The sequence below is a fragment of the Pleurodeles waltl genome, chromosome 3_1, assembly GCF_031143425.1.
Source record: "Pleurodeles waltl isolate 20211129_DDA chromosome 3_1, aPleWal1.hap1.20221129, whole genome shotgun sequence".
Lineage (NCBI taxonomy): Eukaryota > Metazoa > Chordata > Amphibia > Caudata > Salamandridae > Pleurodeles > Pleurodeles waltl.
The window spans coordinates 1,638,770,589-1,638,797,904 of NC_090440.1; the positions used below are offsets into that span (position 1 = coordinate 1,638,770,589).

General features: G+C 47.8%; 1 protein-coding gene across 2 annotated transcripts in view; it reads right to left on the reverse strand.

Annotated features, from left to right (window-relative positions):
- The window catches only part of TLK1 (tousled like kinase 1), a 618,148-nt gene that overhangs the window by 163,948 nt on the left and 426,884 nt on the right, over positions 1 to 27,316 (reverse strand). For both annotated transcript variants that reach the window (XM_069225321.1, XM_069225320.1), the window contains 2 exons: positions 13,895 to 13,986; positions 13,729 to 13,818 (listed from right to left, as the gene is read on the reverse strand). In XM_069225321.1, coding sequence (XP_069081422.1) covers positions 13,729 to 13,818; positions 13,895 to 13,986 — 182 coding nt within the window. The remainder of the gene's footprint in view (positions 1 to 13,728; positions 13,819 to 13,894; positions 13,987 to 27,316) is intronic.

Here is a 27,316-nt window from a genome sequence, read left to right on the forward strand (position 1 = left end):
CAATAACCATGTTGGATAATTGCCAAGACCCAAGTGTCTGTTGTTATCTCCTCCCAAGATTTGTAGAACTGGCTTAGTCTTCCCCCCACTGGTGTTGTGTGAAGGGGTTGAGTGACTTGTGAGTCACTGCTTGTTTTGAGGGGTTTTGGGCCCTTGAAATTTTCCCCGGTTTCTTGGGAATTGGCCCCCTCTGTATTGGCCCCGAAAGCCTCCCCTTTGATACTGTCCCTGGTAGGTAGACGGTGTTGTTTGTGAGGTGCTGGCTTGTGTGGCTTGACCTCGAAATCCTAGTTTTGCGAAATGTGCCAAATGTGCCTCTGCCCTGCGGGGAATAGAGTGCGCCCATGGCTTTAGCTGTGTCAGTGTCTTTCTTTAATTTTTCAATTGCAGTGTCCACTTCTGGTCCAAACAATTGTTGTTCATTGAACGGCATATTGAGCACTGCCTGTTGTATCTCAGGTTTGAAGCCGGATGTGCGCAGCCATGCGTGCCTCCTTATCGTTACAGCAGTAGTTATAGTTCTTGCAGCTGTATCTGCTGCATCCATAGAAGAACGGATTTGGTTGTTGGATATGTTTTGTCCCTCTTCAACCACTTGTTTTGCCCGTTGTTGGAATTCTTTGGGGAGGTGCTCGATGAGATGCTGCATCTCGTCCCAATGGGCTCTACCATATCGCGCTAGGAGTGCCTGCGAGTTGGCGATGCGCCACTGATTTGCAGCTTGTACTGCAACCCTTTTCCCGGCTGCATAAAACTTTCGGCTCTCCTTGTCAGGAGGTGGTGCGTCGCCTGATGTGTGCGAGTTGGCTCTTTTACGAGCTGCTCCTACGACAACTGAATCTGGTGTCAGTTGTGATGTAATAAAAGCAGGGTCTGTGGGTGGTGCCTTGTATTTCTTCTCCACCCTGGGGTTATTGCTCTGCTTGTAACTGGCTCCTTAAAGATTTGTTTAGCGTGCCTTAGCATTCCCGGGAGCATAGGAAGGCTTTGATAATTGCTATGGGTGGAGGACAGGGTGTTAAAAAGGAAGTCATCCTCGATAGGCTCTGAATGTAGCGATACGTTATGAAACTCTGCTGCCCTAGCTACCACCTGACCATACGCTGTACTGTCCTCAGGTGGTGAGGGCTTAGTGGGGTACGACTCAGGGCTATTGTCCGATACTGGGGCGTCATAGAGATCCCATGCGTCCTGGTCATCTTGGCTCATGGTGGTATGAGCTGGTGATTGTGACGGAGTCTGTGCCGGTGATATACGAGTTGCCGGTGGTGGAGAGGGTGGTGGAGTTACCTTCTTCACCACTTTTGCTTGTGGTGTTTTTTCTTGTTGTTGGAAATCTAGTTTCCTTTTTCTTCTGATTGGGGGAAGGGTGCTGATCTTCCCTGTACCACTTTGTATAAAGATCCGCTTTTGCGTGTGATCTACAGCTGTTGTTTGTAATTCCTCCTCAAATCTGTGTTTTTGAAGTTGGGAGGACAGTGATTGTTCCTCTGAGTAGGAACTGGCTTTCGGTTCGGTTGCTGGGCGTTTTGGCACCAAAACCGTGTCTTTTGTTGTTTTCGGCTCCGAAGAGATTTCGGTGTCGTACCTTCTTGGCGTCGACCATCTTCGGTGTCGCTATCTCTGTGCCGAGCAGCTTCGGTGCCGCTGCCTCGGTGTCGACCCTTTTCTGCAGCAGTTTCTCGGTCCCGAGATTGCTGCGTGCCTGTGTCTCGACCTGAGTCGGACGATCTCAGCACCAGCTTGCCCTTTTTCGGTGCCGATGGACGGACACCTACTTTATGGGTTGAGCCATGGCCTGTCGGCAGTGGCGTCCCCTGGGCTTTGTCTGTTTTTCTGTGTGATGCTTGTTTGGACGTCTTACTCACGGTTTCTTCGACGTCGAATTCTTCGGAATCCGATTCGTGGATGGAGAATGTTTCTTCTTCTCCCTCTTCCTCGAACCGTTGTTGTCCTGTCGGCGTGGACGCCATCTGCAACCTTCTGGCTCTTTGGTCTCGGAGCGTTTTTCTCGACCGAAACGCTCGACAGGCCTCATACGTTTCTTCTTTGTGCTCGGGTGACAGGCACAAGTTACAGACCAAATGTTGGTCGGTATAGGGATATTTACTGTGGCATTTAGGACAGAATCGGAACGGGGTCCGTTCCATCAGTCTCGATCTTGCACACGGTCAGGCCGACCAGGCCCAGACGGGGGAATCGAAATTACCCCGAAGGGCTACCGGAGCTCTTCAAGATTCTGTGTCGATTCTAATCTAACCCGATACCGAAGGAAACAATACCGACGAATTTTCCGTTGATTCTGACTAACTTTCCGACCCGAAACACGGAGCGAAAAGGAACACGTCCGAACCCGATGGCGGAAAAAAAACAATCTAACATGGAGTCGACGCCCATGCGCAATGGAACCAAAGTAGGAGGAGTCCCTCGGTCTCGTGACTCGAAAAGACTTCTTCGAAGAAAAACAACTTGTAACACTCCGACCCAACACCAGATGGCGGACTATGCACAGCATGTGTATCTGCAGCTACACATGCCACCGAACACATGAATTTGGCATTTGATAACTTCTAATTTAGTGAAGGTTTGATTACTCATAGGAACAGCATTGCAACATTCAATTGCACTTGTGTTTAAAAATATCACTAATTCCTAAGATGCAGGATGCCCAGGTATTCATCTCTCCTCAGTAAAACATGGAGACCTCGGGCATTAACTATCCTTCCTTAGTCCTGTGCCAGCATCAAAGTAGCTATAATTGGTGCTGATGAATAAGGGTGAAACAGGCGGGCATAAAGTCCAAGAAGCTGTAGGTGCAAAGGGGTAATGGAAAACATAGCTTCCCCCTAATGCTCTGTATTAGAACATTCTACCCTCCATAGGCAGAATTTCTTCATTGCAACTGCACCATGTATTTAATGCCCTAGTTGGGATCATCACTTGAAGATAACTTTGCTTTACCAGGGGCAACTAACAGCCTTACCATATAATGAACCCACAGTACAGCCTGGACCTGCTGGCTCTGCTGCAAAAGACACTTTCAGGCAAGCTTGATTTACGAAGCTAAATGTCATATAGGTACAAAGGTGTATCCCCAAAAACTATCACCACAGATGTGTTTGCAGCTTCCCAAAACAGGGTACAACAGCTTATATAATCTGCACTACTTCCACCTTGGATTGCATGTTTTTGGTCTCAAGCGCAAGCCCTACTACTTCAAAATACATACCATATTCCTGTGGGTTAGAACACATTTGTTTTTTACGTAATGAGTCAGCCTCCGAAAACAAAATGTACACGAAATGCTCTGGGAACATGTCACACTAAGCTTACCCTGTTCAATCCAGGTTCTATTACTGTTGCTCTGAGCCAAGTTCCAAGTCCACAATCTATACAGACCCTAAACATTTTGAACATGCTAAAGCGGCAACACTGCTCGTTGTTAGTGGCAGCAAAGAGATCAAACCAGGGTACTCCCAAATGCTGGAAGACTCCCTGTGCCACCTTCAGGTGTAGCTGCTATTCATGACCCACCAGTTCGTCCACCGTATTTGAGGGTTCTGCCATGAAGTCTACAATCTAGGAAATCGAACTATTTTGCCAGGCCCAAGGCCTTCTGGCACAGAGCCCTGGATCTCCACCTATCCTGCTTGTTGCAATACCACAGGTAGTGTTGTCCGTGAGGACCTCAAACAGCCTTCTTTTGATAAAAAGGTAGAAAAGCTTTTAACGACAAGCAATTAGTCAGTAACTCCTGCAAATTGATGAGGAGCTGGGTCTCCGGTGAAGATCAGAGTACTCTAATCTTCACCTCTCCCATATGACCTCCCAAACCCAGCAGCTATTGCTCTATCACCACTATCAGCTTTGGGTGGGATAGAGTGCGGGGCCTATTGCTTGTTGAACTGCAGCTGAGCAGCCATCAATGCAGATCTTTTGCTGTCTCCAATGAAACCTGGATGGGAACTGATAGGTTCCCTTGGTGCTGGGCTCAATGACACTTCAAATCACAATGCAGTGCCTGCATGTGCGATCTGGCATCGCCAACAAGCAGGCTGCAAGAGGCCAGAAGGCCAAAAAGCATCACAACCATTCTCAATGAGAATGAGGCTGAAACAGCTTAATTATAGCTCCAATGTCCTGAACTTGTTGGTCCAGAGGGAAGGCCTGAAAGTGCACTGTATCCAAGCTGGCACATATCTAATTGAGTCTGTGTAAAGGAGTCAGGTGCAGCACATTTATCATGATTTCCAGTAATGTAAGGAGGTTCGTTGTCATATGGTGGTGGTCCATGACTGACTGGAGTGTCCGCCTTCAACAGCCAGTCGTTAAGGTAGAAGGAAGACTGGTAGTCCCATCCTGTGAAGGTACTCTGATCACCACCTTGGTGAATATGTAAGGGGCACTGGTGAGGCAAAAAGGGTGCACAGCAAACTGAAGATGCTTGTGGCCTACCCTGAACTGCAGGTAATACCTGTGAGCCTGCAGGACAGGAATATGGGAAGAGGCATTTTGCAAGTCCATTGGTACCATTAAGTATCCTTGATCCAGGGCAGAAAGGACCTGGGTTAGTGTGAGCATCATGAACTTTTCCTTTGACAGAAAGAAATTGAGAGGTCGAAAATCTAAAATAGGGTGAATACCTTCATCCTTTTATGGAACTAGGAAATAATGGGAGTAACTCCCAGCTCTAATCTCAGAGGCCAAAGGAACCAGAGTTCTCCAAAAGGAACCTGAACTTTCTGCAGCAAAAGGGACCAAAGGGTCCTTCGAAAGCTGCTCTAATTTGTGAGGTAAGTGCAGAGGGATGGAAAGGAATGGCATGATGTAACCTTGGTGGACTATCTGAGAGACCAATTTTGAGAAAATGAATGATCCTGTCCCCTTATGGGGTGTTCACGTGCCGCTCAGGACAATAAGCAGCTTAGAGGTGCTGTCAGAGGGGCTGGGGACTTTGAAGTTGGCTGCCCCTGCAAGCCTGTATGACATCTACCGAATCCCCTTCCCTACTCTAATCTAAGAGGACTGAAGTGCCTGGGGTTGAGGTGGTGATCTTTGAAGCTGCCTAAAGGCAAATACCCAAGCAATGCCTTCAAAAGGGGCAAAATTGTTGGGGATGCTGCTTCAAGGATGTGCAAGGACCAATTACTTTACCACCCCAGGGGCGGAGTCTGCATTCTCGGCAAACTGGTGAGACCCATCAAAAGGCATTTCACTGAGTAATGCCTGAATGTCACCTGAAGAGCCTGTGTATGTCATCCATGCATTATACCGAAACACCACGCTAGTGCTGACCTCTCTGCCTAAACAGGTTTGGTTCAGGCCTGATTGGATGAATTATTTGGCCACATCCTGGCCATCTTCAACGGTCCATGCCAAACTGTCATGAAATTCTCCTGGCACCAGTGGTAAGATCTCAGTAACCTGGTCCCATAACATGTGAGAGTACCTTTCCAGCAAATAGCTGATGTTGACTGTTCTCAGGGAGAAGATAGTGGAAGAAAACATTCTCTTCACAAAAGCCTCAATTCTTGTTGATTCTTCATCCTGGGGTAGTAAGAAGGATTGGTAGTAACCCTGGTAGTGGTGGCCAGTACTACCCGGCTTGCTTTCATAGGGTACTGCATTAAAACGGCTGCGTCACCCAAAGCAGGTCTGAGACGACTTGCCACCTAATTGTTGGAGCAGAGGGGGGGTGGCTCCTTAGCAAAGGCAGTGTCATGTCAGAGTGAATAGGACCTGGATGACAGAACGCAGCTTTAGCCTAGGTGGAGACTGATTCGGTTCAGTGTTGGATAGAAAATGGGATCAATGTCCTCTTCTGGCGTCTAACTAGCATGAATCTTGGTGATTGGCAAGCAGTTGGAGCTGAACGCAAAGCGGGATCAAGAGACAGAATGCCACAGGGTAGATCTGTGGTAACCAGACTGGAGGCCTCCGCAGATCCATGGGGCTCGAAGGCACGCCATAGGCAGCGGGAAGGGTGCCGAAGATATGGAGCATGGACTCTTTAAATGCCTCAATTTGTTGTGGCTGGGTCCAAACAGAGGTGGCCTGGCGAGCAAATGAACAATAGGTTGGAATGCTACCCCAAGCGTTTGCCAGTGGTTAGATCTATTGCAAGCACCCTCCTATAACCTTTTGTGTGTTTGATGTACCACCCAAAATGGCTATGGGTATGGCCAGATGCGAGTCCCTTGCTCACTGTGCTACTAGAACCAAGATATACCCCACTGAAGAGCCCCAAACAGGATGAAACCGGTCTTGGGTTACTTGTGTTCCAGTTCAATGAGGAGCTGGCCTGGCAGTTTGGGCTGGACTGTTCCCATTGGAGCAGTGACAAGAATGATTTGCATATGGCTGGGTCCAAACTGAGGTGACATGGTGGGAAAAATAACAATGGGTCGGAAAAGTATCTCAGGTAATTGCCAGTAGACTTATTGCAAGCATCCTCCCATACCTCTTGTTTGTTCCGTTTGTTTTGGTGTCACTGATTGACCAGTGAGTTAGGGATTCATCAGAATCGCTGACAGACTCCACGGTTGGGTACCGCAATAGCAAGGCATCTTGACATCCTCTTAATTTCTCAGAGTGGCCACAACTTGTTACAGGACCAGCCCCAAGAGCAGGAACATGTACGTGTCCTTGGCAGAGCAAGAGCAACCCTTGCAAATCTTCCGGCAGTGCTCTGCGACATACAGGTTGGATTTGTGGTCCCGAATTGCTTTCTGTGCATGAGGGCACACTTCTCGCATGACAGTGAGGGCTGACCCTAAATCCCACAACACACCTTTGGGGGATCTATCAGAAAAATCTATTTGTAAGAGTCTCTACAAGGCTTATATCCGGTAGTTTAGGAGGGGACATGTTTCTTTGCACAAATGATACTGCCAAGGCAAACGTGATGGTGGAATTGCCATTCTCATCTAGGACTTGCTGGCTTGCTTGGTCCAGTACACCGTCACAGTCACACATTGTGAAATATTCATATTTACAATTATATTTCACGCCACTACCTGCTTTCAGTAGCTCTTTTGTCTCACCCTCCTGGCAACAATTCCAGCTTTTCTTCAGCCCTATATATGCATCACCCCAGTGTGCTGACATCAGTTTCTTTTTGTGACTACTTCTGCATCAGAAGCAAGGAGCCACATCAGAAGGCTGGTCCACCAGTGAGCAGACTCTAAAGGACCAACAAAGATCTTTTAGACAGAAATGCTCAGGTTGCAGAATAGGGAAGATGGGACTGTTTGTAAGGAATCTGCAGCCAGTTAGAGTTTCTACCACATAAGGAGCTGCCAAATGTAAGTAACTTGATAGAGACTTCTAGCCATGGATTCTTTACCTTAGAATAGACGTCAAAGCAATATATCCCCAGAGGTAAATCTGAGAACTGGCTTAGACCAAAAAACCCTGAAGGACAAGTGCCAGTCATGAAGGAACTACGAAGGAAGTAGTGTTTGGAAAACTTAGGCAAAGATGCCTGTGTAGCAACCAGATATATATCCAGGACAGGAACTCCATGAGCTAACGCAATAGGTGCAGCTGATCTTTTTCAGAACTCTGGGAAGGAGAAGTACTGATGGGAAGGTTACGGGAGTCTAGATTCCAATCTAGTCAGAATGTGTCTGTGAGCGAGTTTCACTTTGGGAACTCTTGTGTTAGGAAATGCTGATATTGTGCATTCTTGGCAGTTGGAAACAGATCTAGCTAAGGACCTCCCTGGTCCTGAAAGAGACCTTGAGCTAGTTCCAGATACCATTTGTGGTACATGAGGCATCGAAGGCTAAATCTACCCACCCTAGCATTTAGCGATCCCTCCAAGTGTTGCACGACCTGGAAACGGTACAGACGTTCCAGCCACTTCCAGAGATTCAAGGCCTCCTGGCACAGAGTCTGTGAGCCCACTCCACCTTCCTTGATGCAGTACCACATGAGGTTAGTGTTGCCAGTGGACGAGCTTCCCTTTAATGGAAGGTAGCAAATGCCAAGCTACTCAGCCTCCGCTCCAGAAGGCTGATATGAAGCAGAGTCTCTGCCGGAGACCAGAGGCCTCTGACCTCCCACCCTCACCCCCCCCAGGCCAGAAGCGATGCATTGGTCACCAGTGTCAGCTCCATGTGGCAAAGGAAGAGGGGTCAGCTGCTAACCCCAATCACTGTTTGTTAGCGTCCACTGCTGATCTTTTGCAGTCTCCTTCAGAATCTGAACCAGATCGGAGCACCCGCGTGGACTTCAGATCCCACTGGAAAGGCTGCATGTGCCAACAAGCATACTTCACCAGCAGGATGCCGGAGGCCATCAACCTTGGTTGTTTCAGAGTCAGTCTCACAGAAATCCAGGACTAAGGTTAAAAAGTCAGGATCATAGCCCGAATGTCCAGGGGTAGGCGTGGAAATGCACCGTTTTCAGAATGGCTCTGATTAAAGGAAGCATCTGAGAAGGAGTCAGGTGTGATTTTGACATGTTGATAGTGAAATCCAGCGAATGCAGGAGGTCCACCATATTCTAAAGGTGGATGACGACTGCCTTGCTTGAGCCAGTCTTCATCAGGCAGTTGTCGAGTTATGGGAAGACTGGTAACTCTTGACCTCCATAGATGAGCTGCAACCACCACAATCACCTTCGTGAACAACTGAGGGACAATGGTGAGATCTAAGGGAAGCACAGTGAATTGGAGATGCACTTGGCCCAACGTGAACCATAGGTAGTGCCAAGGGGCCTGTAAGACAGGGATGTGAAAATAGTTTTTCTGCAGGTGCAATCTAGTCTCCAGGGTCTAATGCAGCCAGGACCTGATTAAATGCTAACATCTTCAATTTTGTCTTCCCCAGGAAGGCGTTGAAAGGGTACAGATTTAAGAGGGCGGAGGCCTTCATCCTTCTTTGGCACCAGAAAGTGATGGGAATAGCAACAAAGACCTTCTTCTGATGCTAGCACACTCTTGATTGCTCCTTTGGCCAAAAGAGCTGGCACTTCTGGTGCATCAAGTAAAGGTGGTCTTCTTTCAGCTGATCCAAGGCCAGTGGCATGGACGGTGGGGTCTTTAGAAGTGAAAGGGTATAACCTTCCTGATAAATTGGGAGCACCAACTTAACAGAAGTAACAACTTGCCAACTGGACATGGTTCCCATGTTGTTGCAAGGGCATACTTAAGGGACTATGAGGGTGCAGCTGCTGGAGGGAGTGGGTGGGGAGTGGGGAAGATGTAGGGGAAGGGAGGGGAGAGATGTAGAGTTGGGGAGGAAGGGGGCAGATTGCCTTGATACCCACAAGACTTGTGGGAGTTGTATCCGCTGCCACAAAAGGGCTGGGAAGCCTGTTGCCCATGGTGGCTCCGCTGGAAAGGACGCAGCTGGAAGCTCCTACCGTATCCATAGAAGAAGCAAAAGGAAGAGTGTTGCTGACATGGGGCCATGGTAAGCTTCAACAACTGGGCGATGACCCTACTCTCCTTGAACAGTTCAACAGTTCATGTCTGAGTCTGCTTTGTCACCAAAAAGGCAAGTGTCATTGAAGGGCATGCCCATAAAGTATGCCTGAGCATCTCCAGAAAGCCATGAGCTCTGCCAGGCGTGGTGGTGGAGCACAACCATTAAGCAACGGTCCTGCCCACTGAGTGTCATTGCCAGCCAGCATCAAATGGTGAACTTTGATACGTCCCAGCCATGGCCACACCAGGAGAGACCAGACCGGTGTCTAGTGAGGCATCCAGACAACTGGTGTCCACCAGATCCTCATATCAGTTGTCATCATTCAGTAGGGCCAAAGGGTCTTCATGAGGGTCAGGGTGATCATAAGTATCCTCAGATCTACCCCAGCTGCAAAGGAAAAGGGGCACTGTCTCTGACAGACATTGGGTCAGATTGGTGCTGGTGTGGACCGTGAACAGCAGCAGTCTGGCTCTGTGTCGGAGTCGGGAACTGACTACAGGTTCAGGCATTAGCGGTGCTTGGACAGAGTAGGCACAAGTCTGGGGTCTGTGCTCTTAAAAATGAGGTGTATGCCCTTCTAAATTTCCTTGGGGTTGGGGGGGGGTGGGGGGGGGGGGGCATTGTGTGTCACTTTATTGCATTGCTATCTGTCACTTTTGTGACAGAATATTCTCATCCGCCAAACTCTAAATCAGGCCCTTAGTCTCTACCAGATAAGGCATTACTGAAGCTGAAGGTAAGTAACTTTTTCATATGATAGAGACTTACAACTGCAGATTTCTTACCTTTGAGTAGACTGTAGTAAGATGGGTTTTGATTATAGTAACCCACATTTTTTGCCTGGTGTCAGTATGTTTTGGACTGTAGTGCACTGGGATCCTGCTAACCAGGGCCCCAGTGCCAGTGCTCTCACTCCTAAATTTGGTTGCTTGGTAAAAAGTTTGCCCCCCCTCAATTGGCTTACTGGTGCACCAATGTAAGTCCCAAGTATATGGTACTTACATACCCAGGGCATTGGTACACAAGAGGTCCCCCATGGGAGCCAAGTAAACTGTCTGCAGGCCTGACACTGCAGCCTGCGTGAAATGGTGCACGCACCCTTTCACCACGGATAGAAGGATTGCCTTATATCCTGGTCACTGCACTTAGACACTGTAAGTCACCCCTCTGGTAGGCCTTTCAGCCCAAGGGCAGGGCAGGGTGCATGTTCTTAAGTGTGAGGGTACCACTGCATGAGCGGGGTGCCCCTACAAACCCCAGACTCCATTCCCTGGGCTTTGTAAGTGTGGGGAAGTCATCTAAAGGTATATAGTTCCTTAGGGGATCCCCAGTTCTACCTGTGCAGCCTTATGGCGTCTGGCTGCTAGCCCACGCTGCTGCCGCCCCCAGACACTGTTTTGCACTCCTGTTGGCGAGCCTGGCTCAAGTAGAAGAAGGCAGAACAAAGGATTTCCTCTGAGCGCCACCAGACAGCTTTGAAGGGCACATTTGGTGCCCTCCTTGCATATTCCAGTTTGCAACAGTACAGGAACCCCTGGTTACCGCTCTGGTGCAAGACAACACGAAGGACAGGGGAGTAACCACCCATCTGCCAGCTCCTCCAGTAGGGAGGTGCACAGAGCTCTGCCAGGTGGCCAATTGATTCTGCCAACTTAAAAATAAGATGTGTAGAGGCCCTAGGTGCATCTGAATGGTTAGGCCAGGTAGATAATGTCCCTGACCCACTCTGTTAGGTGGGTCACTTCAGAGAATGACCAACCCTTTTTAGGGTTACTTAAGGGCTGTGTCCTCAGATTTGTTGAGCAAGACTTTTCAAGGAACTCTCTGTAAGACATTCTGCTCCTGGCCTCCAGAACCGCTGCTGATCTGCTTTTGGAACTGAAACAAGACTTATTCAGTTGGGAGGGCTCCCATTGCAACACTGTTTCTCCAGCTCCTGCAAGATTTCTGCAACATCCATGACTGAGCATCCTCCAGGGTTACAAGGACTCTGCCTGCATCTAAGAAGGAATCTCCCTTGGAGTGAAGGAGTCACTCCCCTGTATCCGCAGGCATCTCAAGACGACAACAACTGGCTGGTGGATCCTGCTGTCCCACAGACAGCAAAACAGCTGTGCTCACAGGTGGTGGTGCTGTGGTCCTCTCCGGGTCCTACTTGTCTTCTGACCAACTTGGGAACCGGTGGACCCTTGCTGCAGCCACTGGAAAGGAACCCCTGTGCACAGCAACGGTTGCTCTTGCTGAGGCTTTTTTGACTCTTCCTCCAGGAGATCTTCAGGCACCAAGAATCCCCAGCCTCTAGCACTCTGTAAATTGAAGATCAGTTTCCATTCTGCAGCTCCTGTGACGTGGGACTCCTGTTTTTTTGTGCTGCTGAGGCCTCCCTGTGACTCCCTGTGCCTGCCACCAGTGAATCACTCGCGGGAGTTTCTGACTTTGGCTGGCTTTCCGCGCTGCTGAAGGCCTGCCTAGTCTCTCTTCCAAGGGTCGAGTCACTAGGACGTTGCTTGTCCTCAAAAACCTACAAACTACCATGCATCCACTATTTGTGTTTGCCAAGGCTTGTTGGTGGCTCTCCTGTCCACTGACCCTTCTGCAATCCAGTGACCAATGTGGGGCAGCTCCTGGGTGACTAAAAGGATCTCCTGCATCCCCTGGACTCTGCAGGTGGTCGGTCTTCTTCCTTCACCTTCCTACAGGAACGTCACCTTCAAGAGGGTGGGCATTGCCTACCTGCACCACCTGGACATCTCAGAGTGGTCTGGACACTGTCCCCTTCTTTTTCAAGTTCTTCTGGTCTGGAATCCACCCTTGGGTTCCACTGACTTGGTCCACAGGTTGCGACAGCAGCTGGACAATCAAGGCTTCCACTGACTTCAACAAGGATTCCCGACGCCATTTCACCCCTATGCACCTGGGCACCCTGGTGTAGGCTTGGACCACCAAGGTCTCAGGAGTAGGGTGTTGTGTGAGAAAGGTTGGTTTTGGACCAGGTCCCCAGAAAGACGTTGGTAAGTTAATCAATGAAAAGTAGCAGGGGTTTGGAAGTGGAAGCTCCCGGTTGCAACACCCGGGGTAGTTGAAGGTCTAGGACTACAGTCGCCCAGTCTCACTCCTCACCACCATTGTGTAGGAAGCCCCCTCCTCTGTAGCCACAGGAGGGAGGAGAAAGCATAACAGTATCTGGAGAGGTGTCCAGTCCACTGGCTTGACCCAGACCCTCAGGCCAGTCCATTTCTTCTTTATTGGTATGGTATTATAAAGGGCCCAGTGACCACCTCACAGTATTCCCCCAAGACCTAGCCCAAGAGAATAGGGCTTGGCCTCGAATCTAGGAGGCAAAGCTCCTGTTGGCCCGAGTCTGAGTCTGGCAATGCCCAACCAGCTCCGTGTCAGAGTCAGGAAACCCATCTTGCGTTATTGACATCTTCAACACACCAGAAGAAGAAGAAAAAAAAAAAAAAAAACATAAAATGGTTGACAAGAAGTCAAAAAAGTCCAGTAGAAAATTGATGGGTGGCGTAGCTCTTTTCTCGGATCGGCACTGGCTGGTATGGAAAGAAAATAATTATTGCCAGTGCCCCTTGGTGGTGCCTATATATGGACCGCGCCATCGCTTCCATCGCAGACAACGCCAACAACTCACTCGGAGCCGATCAAAGCCACCTACTGGAGTACTGCTCACAAAAAATCTGCTGGATCCAGTCTGAGAACTCATAGATAAGGAATCTGCAGCTTGAAGTCTCTATCAGACATTGTTTTGGTGGAAGAGGGTTCAGTTATGGCATACAACTTTAGCAAGCAAGGTATCTTATGCTAAGTGATGTGCGCTGAAAGAGAATGGCACGATACTGCCACCATGGTCTATAAGTATGTACACAATCATAACCTTAGAATATGGCTTCTATAAGCAGAAAGGGATCGGGAGTCTGTGGCAATTAACATCTTTTTTCACAGGATCATGCCCTTGAGAGAGAGAAATGTAAATGTAAAATGTTAGCAGTCTCCTTTCTCCAAGTAAACTTTTAATCTGCACATGGGTTACTTCACATGTGAAATATTAAGAATCCCAATGATTTACATTTTGCCAAAAATGCACAAGTTGAGTCACACTCTGACAGGGAACTGTGCCATGCCATTTACATTGCAAAATCCAAACTTGGTCATGGAAATATCCAATCATGACATGAAGCATGGCGAAGTGGAAATATGTGAGTAACATTACAAAGCCACAATTAATCACTCACAAACTAAAGAATTATTTGATGTTTAAACAGATAAGTAGTAAACTTACGTATCGGTATCCAGGGAAAAATAATCATATAGTTTAACTATCCTTGGATGATCCAGTTCTTTGTGTATCCTGTATTCTCTGCAGGCGTGCCTAAACGAAGAGATCACATAATTTATTTGAAATAAATGGTACATGAAAGAAATGGGAAATCTATAGATATATTTACTTGTGATAGTTTTCTTTCTTCTCGTCTCTCCAGCTCTTGTTTAGCTGGTGGATCTTTACTGCAGCATATCTTTGTTCATAAAGATCAAAAGCCTAAAAATAAGGATGTTCGAAAAAATTTATAAACATCAAAGTTTGTTAATGTATATATTGAAAACAACGGGAAAAAGTTACTAAAACTAATTTCTCTTGCAAGTAGCCCAGAAAAGCGCTCATTTTCAACATGTCAACACAGTCAACTTGACAGTCTGTTAAAATGCTTTTTACAGTTGCATTACACTGTGATGCCAAGAGAATACCAACAAGTCAGAACATCCAACTAGTGACAGACTGGTAACTGCTTTTAAAGATTACTTAAACTGTGATACCAAGAAAATGGCAAGTACTTGTGTCAGCACCAAGCCAGCAGATTAAAAGCGCCCTGCAGCAGGGGCAGAACAGAGAAGCCTTTTTTGGTTGCTTTTTTTTTTTCTTTTCTTAAATAAAAGTATTTAGTTTGTTGTGTACCACTTTATTTCAAATGAATTTTCTGTGATTTTCGACAAAAACGGGGGAAAGCATTACGGCACACAAATAATCTAATTTAAGTCATAGCAATGAGAAAAAAGGTTTTGTAGCCACCTCTGACAGAACTCCCTCTTAAACCTTATCCTATGGACCTTTTTTTTTTGATGCCTTTGGAAATGTAAAAAGTATGTTGAAACAGTGCTTGGCCAGACCATGCTCCTCTGACTAATTCAGTGTCACATCCAATACTTTATCACTACTGAATAAAACAAGCATTGGCAAAGCCAACAGGTCCCGCCTTTGGGAACTATTAGATCTGCCCGTGGATTTTACCTATGGTATAGAGCATCCCCAGACTGTGGAGTATGATTAAAATACATGTAATTTTGTGTAGCTTAACATCATTTTAGCAGAAATGTTGCAGAAATACTCGAAAGCAAATAACATTAATTTTGCACACCACTGGTGGTGCTATTGTGGAAATGTGTGCACGCAGAAATATGTCCTAGTTATTTCAAACCCATATCCATTTCTAAAGAGCTGATTATTAGATTGGGAGAGACAAAGTACAATTACATCAGTAGCCTGGAACTGCAAATCACCTATTCAAATTCTGGGAGGGGCAGCTTATCCTTTCATTCCTCCTTGGTCGATATAATAAGTACCACTGAAGTGGGGAAATTATAGCACCTATAACTAAGCATACATAAAAAATGCAATCTGTAGTATAGAATGTAGAAATTATTATAGTAAAGTGTTATGCTTCTATTGGCAGGTAGGGTTCAGCTTTTATTACAGATTGCCTAATATTTATATTAAGTTTGTGTGTAGCCAGTATAAATACGCTGCCATTTGCCATAAAATGAATCAAAATCTTGGAAAGCGAATTTACTTGCCGAGGATCCCACGATTTGTGCAAGCTGGGCAGCCCAAAAATATATTTATTTTGATCTGCTCTGTGCAAAAAGGTGGTTGTCTGTACCAAAACTTCCTGTTAGCCCATTAAAGTAATAGGTGCCATTGATGCAACCACTGGACAGCATATCACCCTATTCATTGGTTAATTCTGCTCAGTCGTGTGACCTGTTACGTCCAGAGGCAATGGGTCCTTGGGCGACCACTACATTCACTCACATTGGCCAGCCAAGAACAATGGGAAGCTTTCTGAGAAATGGAAAGTACAAATGGTGAAAGCTCCATTGTTCATCTTACACCCTTTTAAAGTAGGTAGAATGATGCTAATAACGATGTTACTACGAAGTACTCCATAGTCGTAAAATATTGTGCATCGACTAGTGAGAGGCGTGCATCTTTGCCAGAGGTATGAACCCAACAAATACCAAACACGGTCACAGAAAAGCCTGCAACACCATGGTCACAAACCTTCGCAAGCAACAGCGGTGTGGAAATCCTATAGCCCGATGCCCAGGACATATTGTTTGGGGTCAAGGACAACAATTTTTCATATTTATTTTGTCCTTGGGACAAGTAGGCCCAACTCCCTGCAGCACAAACTCTTTGGCTGCCAGTTAACGGTACCACATTATGAAGGGGGGAAAGGCATTGTCTGCAGTTAACCCCATAAGTGAGTGTGTTAGCAGACACAAACACCCTCCCTAGTGCATTTGTTGGCCCCTGACCAACACCGGGGAGAGGTACCAAGAATCCTCTAGAGCTTCCACCAGAAGGTTCCTTTAAAAAAAAAAAAAAAAAAAAAAAAAGAAAAGCCTCTATACCCCCTCTTGTCCATATGTGACGTCCATGTCTGCTGATGTCAGAAACCCCCACAGGACAAGACTGAAAGATCAGGTAAGGCCTATTGCCGCATCCAGTGTTTTTCTTTTTTGAGTTTTCTTTTTTTTTTGATGGCCGCCCCCTCCCCCCCCCCCCCCCCCCCTTGTATGGGGGAGGCATGGCTGGAAAGGGAAGTCTTACACCTTTCCAGTGATGCCTCTCACAAACTGATTTCTCCTTGTGGATTGCACCTCGATCCACAAAGAAAAGAAGCCACTTACATTGTGCCACCCGTAACCAGTCGTCATCTTCTGCCACCTCTATGCTTTTCTGGTGTCCCAGCATTTGCTGGGAAACCAGCGCAGGCTCCCCAGCAATCCTGGCGCTGCTTATATGCCAAACATAGCATGTTAGCAGTGTCTGGATTCTGCTGCTCAGACAAGCCTGGAGTCTGTGCTGTTTCTCCTGCCCGGTCAGCCAAACACACTTGCGCACTCCCCCACCTCCATGTGGCCCAGCCCTGCCCCTCCCTGTTGGCTGAGCCAACAGATGATTAACGAAAAATAAAACGATAGCAAGCTATAGTTTTATTTTTCATCCTCTGGCTTATCCTGGGGGCGATGCCCCTCTGCCACTGCGGATTTAATTACTTTGCATCAATCCAACTACCACCACGCACAGCCTTCAGCTGTGCACAGTGGAGGTTCACCACAGGGCCTGGTATTGGACCAGGCTCTGCAGTCAAACACCTATAAAAACCCAACCCCATGCTGTAAGAAACTGGCCTCTTGTTGCAGTAACACCCCCCACCCACCACCACCACACTTTTTACCTGATATTGATGCTAACTTGACTGAGTGTGTGCTGGGATCCTGCGAACCAGGCCCCAGCACCAGTGTTCTTTCCCTAAACTGTACCATTGTTTCCACATTTGGCTCAACTCTGGCACACAGTTAAGTCCCTTGTAAAATGTACCAGTGATACCAAGGACTACGTGGCCAGGGATGGTCCCTAAGGGCTGCAGCATGTACTGTGCCACCCTAAGGGACCCCTCACCAAACACATGTACAATGCCATTCTAGTTAAAGTCGACAAACCATTGCCTGTGGCATAGGTAAGTCACCCCTCTAACAAGCCCTACAGCCCTAAGGAACGGTGCAATATACCACAGGTGAGGGCATAGATGCATGAGCAACATGCCCCTATAGTATCTAAGTCCATTCTTAGACATTGTAAGTGCAGAGCGGCCATAATAAGCACATGGGCTGGGAGGGTCATTACGAACTCCCACAGCTCCAATGAAGACTAGGACGTTTGATATCAAACTTTTCAGCACAATAAACCCACACTCATGCTTGTGTTGGATTGATTGTAAAATGCACACAAAGGGCATTATAGAGATGCCTCCTGTATTTTACCCAATACTTTAGTGTAGGGTTGACTGGCCTGTGCCAGCATGCCACTAACAGACAAGTTTCTGACCCCATGGGGTGAGAGCCTCTGTGCTCTCAAGGGTCAGAAACAAAGCCTGCTCTTGGTGGAGGTGCTTCACACCTCCCCCCTGCAGGAACTGCAACACTTGACGGTGAGCCTCAAAAGGCTCCTGCCTTCTATTACACTGCCCCAGGGCACTCCAGCTAGTGGAGATGGCCCTGCCCCCAAGACCAGGCCCCACCTTTGGCAGCAAGTCTGGCAGGAAAATTAGGAAAAACAAGGAGGAGTGACCACTTCAGCTGGGACCATCCCTAGGGTGTCCAGATCTGAAGTGATCCCCTCCTTTCAGAATTCTCCATCTTGTTTTGGAGGAGAGGGAGCAGTAGGGATAGGAATGTGCCCCCCTCCCCAAAGGGAGAGAATACAGGAAGGGTGTAGTCACCCTCAGGGACAGTAGCAATTGGCTTCTGTCCTCCGACACCGGTAACGCTTCTAAATCTAGTATTTAGGGGCACCCCTGAACCTTGCTCACCAGATTCCTGGTGACCTCACGCAAGAAGAAAGAAGGACTGCTAAGCCGACCCCAGCAGTGAAGACTCTAGACGACAACTGACTTGGCCCCAGCCCTACCAGCATGTCTGCAGCTTCAAGACTTCTGCTACAAAAAGGCGGCGCATCCTGCAGGACCAGCAATCTCTCTAAACCCCCAGAGGACTGCCTGCCCAGAAGAGGACCAAGAACGTCTGAAGACAGCAGCCCTGCCCAGAAGAAACCCTCCAAAAGGACTCCAGAACCGCCCCAGATCCGCAAGCCCTGTCTACTCTACAACCGCCACCCACAGCCAGAGTCCAGGTGGCCCACCAGTCCAGAGAAGGTCCCCAGGCGATTCAGACTTTGAGTCCACCCTGGATTGAACCCTCCTGACCAACACAACAACGCCTGCACACTGAATCCAGAGAACACCCCTGATTGCGACTGGATTAGGCAAAGATTCCAGATGCCCAAAGGTACCCCTGCACCTGCACCCCCCTGGCCTTGAGGAACCTGACCGATGGTCCAGCAACATCCAGCCGGCGCTTGTCCTACTTGCCCAGCCTTTGATTTTCCAGAACTGACCCTGTGGACCAGTCTGCAGCATTTTTTGTGACCCCTAGGATTCCTCCCACCCCCACTTCCCACTGAAAAGCATTTGGCACCCAGCACTGCATTTGGCACCCAGCACTGCATTTGCACCCTGCACCCAGCCACCCCTGGGCCGCTGAGGGTGTGTGTGTTTGGTGCTGACCTGTGCCCCCACTGGTGCTGATCTAAACTCTCCGCCCCATCCCAGGCCTGTATCCAGAGACCGCGGGTAATTAACTGCAATCTTTTTTTCTACCAAACACCCACAAGTCCTCAGGATTCTGTTGAGAACCAGACACCAACTTTGACCTCTACACCAAGTCGAACCGTGTTACTTGTGGTGCACTTTTGGGGTCATACTGAACTTCGACCTGTGGACATCCTAATCCCCTAAGACTGGGATTGTAAGGTGAGTACTTACCTAATAAATGTGTTAACACTTTTCCTCCCCTAGGATTCTATTGGTTCCTATGAAAAACAGCACTATCAACTTTTGAAATTGAAAAGTGTTATTTGTTAATTGCTTTATCTGCAAAACCTAAATAAAGTACATTTGATACATATGTGTGATACCTATTTACAACTGTACTTGCCTGCAACAAAGACCTTCTGGTTCTAGTAATAAAGTAACAAAAAATATTTTTACTATATAAAAACATTGGCCTGGAGCTAGTCATTGAGCGTGTGCCACATTTGTTGACTGTGTTCAAATTGCTTTACAATACCCTCTGATAAGCCCAACTGCTTGGCTACACTACCACAAAAGAAAGCATTAGTATAATCTCCTTTGGCCTCTGTTAAGCCTCTGGACTCCGTGCACACTATATCTCATTTTGGTAATGTATATACAGAGCCATTTTCCTATACACACCACTCATGAAGAGCTTCTCTGTTTGGTAGAGGTATGATCATATTCTTGTACATCAAGAATCTGTCTCCAAAATCTGCGGTTGGGGGTACTTTTAGTAAGCGGTTCATCATCCTGGGAAAATGGCAGAAAAATGTTACATACTATTGATGTATATGGGGTGGGGCCAAAAGAGAAGGGCTTCTAGGCCGTATTTCATACTTGCAGTTTTTAAAAGGGAGAATACAATCTCTGGTCTCAGCAGCAAATGTCAAGAAAGGACCCACTCATCACATTCACTACATAAGATACTGCGCTTGAAAAAAGCAATGATGCAAACACCTCCATCAAGGTTTACAGATAACTTTCTTGCTTTGCCTTGACCAGGCCAAGAAATTAGGATTGTTTTACAGAAGTCGAACTTCAACTTTAGCACCTGCTCTGTTTATATCTTTAAGTGCTTTCAGTTGAGGTTTTATTTTTGTGAAATGAGCAGCGTGCTAGAATAAATCCTGACCTGCGTAGTTATCTTAGAAAAGTACGTAGGGCAGGACTCATTCACTTCTTTAATAAATGTTGGAGACCACAAGGGGAGCCTCAAGTCCCCTGCGGTCCCAGCCTGCTTACCACCTCTTACAGGAGCCAGAATTGCTCCCGCATGCAGGGAGCTGCTGGAAATGCAACTCCCTGCATGCAGGAGCAATACTTTCATCTCCTTCCTGCACGTCTGCGGGCAGGGAAAGATGAACTCCACTTCCAGCAAGCAGGAGCATTTTGACAGCTCCCGCTTGCTGTAAGCAGTGTTGGATTCTGCTTGGCAGAAGCTGGCAGAGCTCACGACAAGCAGAAGCAAACAGCTATCTCTGAGGGTGGGCACCTAGGGAGAGAGCAGGAGCTGACTCCAAGGGTGGAGGTCCCCCAGGGCCATATATAGCTCCAGGAAAAGGGGGGATAAAGGGGGTTTATGTGGGCCCTCTTCTTTGTTATGCACTGGCCGGCTCCAGGGAGGTGGTGGTCCCTGGGCCATTTATGGACCAGAAGGGGGGCCTTGCAGCCCCCTCTCACTTCTGTAAAAATTTTAATGGCCCCAGGGAGGTGGTGGTCCCCAGGGCATGGAAGGTCCATGCGGGCCCTCTGCAATAATTTTCTATTTGCACCGGGAAGGTGGTGGCCCCCGTGCTTCATACACCCCTAGGAACAAAAACAAAAAAGCCCTGGGGAGGTGGTAGTCCGAGCGCCCCCTTAATTTTTTTCAATTTTAAATGCATGCCCCCGGGACCTGGCCCATCCTTGGGCTTCATTAAAACAAGCCCAGCAGACCACTTTTCATATATATATATGCCCTGGTGTAGTCCCAGGGGAACACCAGGACAAGGGCTACAGGTTTAGGGTATCCATACCCTGCCCCCTTTTCTTTTTTTGCGTTTTGTTTGGGACTCAGCTGAAGCAGAGATGGGGCTTACCGAAAATAAGTAACTTGTTCATCTGACAGAGACTTCTAGTTGCAGATTGCTTACCTTAGAATAGATACCCAAGCAACATCCTCCCCGGAGGAGGGTCTGCAAACCAAGATCAAACCAGGAAGTCCTGCAGGACCGAATGGGCAAAGTACCTGTCCCTTCAGACCACACTGCCCAGCCAGTAGTGTTTACTAAGAGTGTGAAAAGATGCACATGCTGCTGCCGGACAGATGTCCAGGAACGCCAACGCAGTGTTTGTAGCTGTTGCTCTGGCAAACCTTCCAGGGGTTGCTTTTTAGCCAATGCGTAGCACAACTTAATGCAGAGGACAACCCATCTAGAGATGGTTCTCTTCTGCACTGCCCAATCTTTCTTTGCACCCACATATCTAACAAAGAGTTGATCATTCACCCAGAACTCTTTGGTATGCTCAAGGTAGAAAGCCAACACACTTTTTGGGTCCAGGCGGTGGAAAATCTCCTTTTCCCTAGAAGGATATGGGGGTGCGTAAAAAGTAGGCAAGGTGATGGATTGGCCTACATGAAAGGGCATAACCACTATTGGCAAAAAAGGAAGCCATTGTGCGAAGCACCACTTTGTCATGGTAGGAAGCTGGCTCTCTGTATGGTCCCTAAAAAGTACATAGTGCAGAGAGTCCAGTGGATCATCAATTGGTTTGCAGAGGAAAAAGTGGATAGGATTAATGCTCAATTTTTGTGGTAGTATGGGCGAGCAGTTAGGCGCATCAGAAGATAGTGTTAAGCATTTGTTGTACTCACAGAGGCAATAAATGAGACACTCAAAGAATAAACCCGAGACCAATTTAGAAAAAAAATACTTCTGTTTATATATACTTTAAACCCAAGAACCTCAATTATCAGGCAAGTAAGTTTTAAGGCATAAATACTTTTTAGTTTCAAAAATCAACACTTTCAGAGTTCTTCAATGTTAACCTATGGAGGAAAACCATGTTCAGCAAAACCCACAGTTAACAATGACATACAAGGCCAATCTCCAAGAGTTAAGGTAAGTACTGGGCCTTGATCAGAACCACATAAGCAGGTCAATCCGGGCAGCACTAGGGTGGCCGGGTGCAGGGATGCAGCAATGCATCGGGTGCCCAATGCTTTTCTAAGGGAGTTGGTCCTAGTGAAAACAGGCTGCAGGCACTGGCCAAGAAGCCAGTCGGGGACAACATACAGGTAGGTTGTAGATTGGGGGGGACGGAGGGGTAGGTACTCGGGGACAAAGGTGCACCTTTGGTCTTTTTCTCCAGGGCCCAGGAGTGACAGATGCAGGGGTGTTCTTATGCATCAGGTTTCTCTGTCCGGGAGCACTCGAGCTCAGGGGGTCCTGTGTGCTGAGGCTGCAGGCTTTGTCAGAGTCCAGCATGGGTGAAACTAGGATGGACTCTAGTTCAGGGGAGCCAGGGGACATCCATAGCAACAGTGACCCACCTCAGATTGGGTTGTGGGCCACGGGTGCAGCGGAGAGCTCAGGTTTTCTTTCACCCCAAGGCTGTAGGAGAGGGGGACCTGTGTGCAGAGCTGCAGGCAACTTGGGGGAGTCCAAGAGGGTGAACAAACAATGGACTCAGACTCTGGACAGCTTGGGACCCTTGCTGGTGCTGTTGGTTTGCTCCCGCTGAGGTTGTGTACGTCCGGTGCAGTGGTCATTCAGTGTGTCGGATATTTGCTGTTCCGGAGGCTGCAGAGTTCTTTCTTGAGACTTTGTTGCAGAGCAGATCCACTGCTCACAGGAGTGGTAGTCTTTGTTGTGTTGTGTAGCCATTTTAGTTATAGCTCCATGCACATTATTTTAACATACTAGGCCTGCCGCTGTGCACTTTAACCTAGATGTATTTTATTTGGCTTTGCTTTATTATTGTTACAGTAGACACTTTTACGGTCTTGTTTTATTTTCTCTCTATCTGACTGTTTTTGCCTAGGCCAGCACTCTGTTCTCAAACAGGACATTCTTGCTCACTCTGTGCTACAGCAAGATAGGTTGCTGGTGAACGTGGTATAAGTTTAGTCTCTGACATTCACAGAAAATATACATCCTTACATAGGGACATTTTCTTAGAACACCAGCTGTTTTATTATAAAAACACTTTCCTGTCCCTTACATGTTAGAGGGAGATTCCAGCCAGAGAACCACGACTGTATGCTGATTGCTGAAGGCTTCGCTACAGATGCTAATGCAGTCTTCAGGCCTTTGCTCAGGCATGGGGGATGATGTCTTCCCAAGGGAACCTGAAGGGCAGAAGTAGAGCTTAACACACTGTTCTCTATCATAGCCTAGGTAGGAATTAGTCTGTTGACTCTAGTGACACTATGGTAGCATTATTTTTATGTTTTAGTCTCCTTGTCACAATTTTAATATTGTCATGCTATCGTCCTGTTATTGCAGTCCACGCTTTGCTATCTGAGATGCAGTCGCTTTATTAAAGCATCATTGAAATATACACTGCTTCTGTTTGTCATTGTGTATGTGAGACTAATGTAACCGAGAGAAACGGATGATACCCGAGTGACCGCAGTTTGTCTGAGAAACCAGTTATGTCATGTGCTCAGCTGTCCAATCATCCCTGCCCTTGGTTAGAGATGAGGCACTGCTAGTTAGCCGGAGCAGAACCCGAACTGGAGCGACAGGTGTCCCCTATAGTGGGTTAGACTCAGTCCCCCACACCGCAGGCGATTCTGCCACTCGAAATCCAGTAGTCTCATTAGAATAATGAGAGCCTATGCAACAGTGGAAGGTAAGCAGTACTTCTGTATTTCTTGGAGACTGAGCTGCAGGACGAGTCATCTTTGTGGGCAGAGTCAGTCTATGTCAGCAGTCAGGCTGGTGGGGCTTGTACCAGGTCAGCTGCTGCTTCTTTTCCACTTGTGCAGGTGTGACTCCTCTGTGTCCTTTTCTTCGTAGGTCGTCAGGATCTGAGTTCTAGGTTTCAGGGGTGCCACCTAAATATTCAATTTAGGGGCATTACAGAGTGTCAGGTGGTAGCCAATGGGTTGACCACCTTTAGGGGGGACTAATTCATTTCAAACACAGACAATAGACTTTACAAAGGTGGTGTTCACTTTAGCTCGTCCACCTTAGGGGTGGGACTGGCAAAGTGGGCACACCACCTAATCTGCCCAATTTTCCTGCCTGTTCTGCTGGCAAAAGTGGTGTTAGGGCAGGGGGGATTGTAGGGGGGAGGGGAGGAGAAGATGTCAGTCATTTCCACTATCTTGCAAAACCTGGGTCGCATTACAAAGGCGGCTAGGCCTTTGAAGCATCCCGTCCTGGAATGTCCATCCTGCCTGGGTGAGGTGCTACCACCCCCAACCAGTGCAGGCTTTTGTCTCTGGCCCTCAAGAGGGCTGGCGCTCACCCTGAGGGGCCAGAAACATGTCTAAGGTGGCTGAATTGGTCAGGACCAGTCAACACACTAGTAGATGATAGGTTTTCAGGGGGCGCCTCTACGGTGCTCTCTGGGTGCAGTTATTAATAAATCGCTCACTGGAATTGGTGAGGGTTTATTAACCTAAGATGTTTGATACCAAACATCCCTGGGTTCAGAGATGCCCTCATGTAGCTGGGAAGCTCGTAGTGACTAGTGTCCAGCACGTGTTTAAAATGGCTTCTCTGATCACTAACTATGTTTAAGAAATCGACAAAGACATAGCAGGGGCATATCTGCTAGTGCAAATATGCCCTCACATGTAATATAATCCACCCTGCCTTAGGTAAGGCCTGCAAGATAGGTGACTTACATATATTACATGCAGTGTTCGGTGACATGGTATACAGGCTGTGTGCCATCTTGTGTTTTTAATTTTGAAAGCACCTTGTCACGCAGCCTGCAATTACAGTTTACTTAAAGTTGGTGCTGGGTCCCTCAAAGTGGCACAAGTTGTGCTGCAGCTCTGAGGGGCCCTCTTCATTACCCATGCCCTTGGTTCTAAGGTTACCATTTACAAGGGACTTACAGGGGGGCTGAAGGGCCTGGTTACTTGGGGATCAAGTGACCAGGTGCCTTGTCTTAGGGAAGCCACTGGCACTGGGACCTAGTAAGCAGGAACCCAGTGCTCTTCAATCAAAGTTGCATCTAAAAATCAGGCAAAAAGTGGGAGAGGGTACTGCAACCAGAACCCAGCTTCCTACAGTCAGGACTGATGAAAAGGTAGGGTGGCTTAGATGACAATGCCTGCAGCTCACTCATCCTGCAGGCAGATGTAATGGCCGCAAGGAAGGCTGTTTTTAATGTTGGAAGCCTGAGAGAACAATTGTGAAGAGGCTCAAAAGGAGTACACATGACAAATGTCAGAACCAAATTCAGATCCAATTGAGGCATGATGCATGGTGATGGAGTAAACATATGGGCAATATCCTTAAGGAACCTACTTTAGAAGAATTAAAGAGGGTTGGTCAAGTAATCTCAGAAATACAGAGCTAGCAGAAAAATAACCCTTTAGTGAGCCCAAAGCAGAATCCTGCTGGGCCAAAGAAAGTATAAACAAGAGGACCTTGGAAAGAGGAGCAAAGAGGGGGATGGTCAACAGACTTGTCAATTCACCATGCCACAAAACTGTTCCATCGATTGGTGTACACAGTTTTGGTGGAGGGATGCCTGGCTGCCAAAAAACATTATAGACTTTGGGAGGAAAGTCAAAAGCGGTCAAGTGTCGCTGCTCAATCGCCATGCAAAAAAGCAGAGCCTGGACAGGGGAGGGTGGAGAACCCTACCCTACTGCTGTGACAGAAGATCCTCCCCAAGGGGTAGTCTACTGGACGATCGATTGACATGCTCAATGGCTCGGGATACTAGACTCTTCGTGCGCGGCCCGGAGCCACAAGGTTTACTTGGGCCCAGTCATTCTTGATCTTCCTGAGAACTCTGGGCAGAAGTGGAGTAAAGGAGTACAGGAGGCCTGAGCTGCACTCAAGACAAAAATGTGTCACCGAGTGAGTGCCACCTTGGAAACTCCAATGCGTTATCTGCGGAGGTGAACAGATATAACCAAGGCTCTCCCCACTACTGAAAGAGACCTTGTGCCACCTCTGGATGGAGTCAATTCGTGATCGACCAGGCACTGTCGGCTGAGTTAGTCTGCTCTGGCGTTCAGAGAGCCCCCAGGTGTTGAACTACCAGGGAAATGCCCTTTGTTCCAGCCAAGTCCAGAAGCGCAGAGCCTCCTGAGGAAGGGTCCACAACCCAGCCCTGCTTGTTGCAGTAACACATGGCGGTGGTGTTGTCTATGAACACCTGCACTACTGTCTCTTTGAGAGAGGAAAGGAGTGCTTTTAGTGCCAGTCTGATGCCCTGAGCTCCAAAAGACCAATGTGGAGCATGGACTCCGCTGGAGAACAGACAACTTAAATCTCCGCCTCTCCCATGCGGCCACCCCATCCCAGGAGTGATGCATCTGCCACTACTGTCAGATGTAGTTGGGGAAGGAATAGGAGTCTGCCTCTGACCCAATCGCAGTTCAAAAGCCAACACTGCAGATCTGGTGTAGTTCCCTCCTAGATAAGGACCATGTCGGAAAGATTCCACTGATGCTGCATCCACTGGAACTTCAGGTCCCACTGCAGAGCCCACATATGCCATCTGGCATGTGTTACCAGCAGGATGCAAGCTGCCATGAGGCCTAGCAGCATTAGAGTAATCCTCACCGAAATCCAGGATAAAGGCTGAAACATCGGAATCATAGCCTAAATATCCTGGACACACTGCTCAGGAGGATAATCCCAAAACTGACCAAGTCCAGAACAGTTCCGATGAAAGGTAGCACCTGAGACGGAGTCAGGAGTGACTTTGGCACGTTCATAGCGAACCAGATCGAATGCAGGAGGTCCGCCTTAGTCTGGAGGTGGAAGACAGCCTGAGACTTCAGCCAGTTGTCGAGGTAGGCGAAGAACGAAAACCCTGACCTCAGCCGATGAACTGAGACCATCACCTTGGTGAACAGCCGAAGGGCGCTGGTAAGCCCAAGGGGAGCACGGTGAACTGAAAATGTTTGTGGCCTACCATGAACCGCAAGTAACGCCTGAGAGCAGGAAGGATGGGAATATGGACATATGCATACTGAAAGTCCAGCGTTACCATCCAGTCTCTTGAGTCCAGGGCAGAAAGAACCTGAGAGAGTGAACATTTTGAACTTCTCCTTCTGGAGGACGAGAATGAGGGACTGAAGGTTTAGCATAAGGTGGAGGCCATGTTCTTTTTGGGCACCAGAAAGTAGTGGGAATAACAACCACAACTTACTTCTGGCACAAGAACCATCTCTATGGCTCACTTGACCAAGAAAGACCATACCTTGCGCAG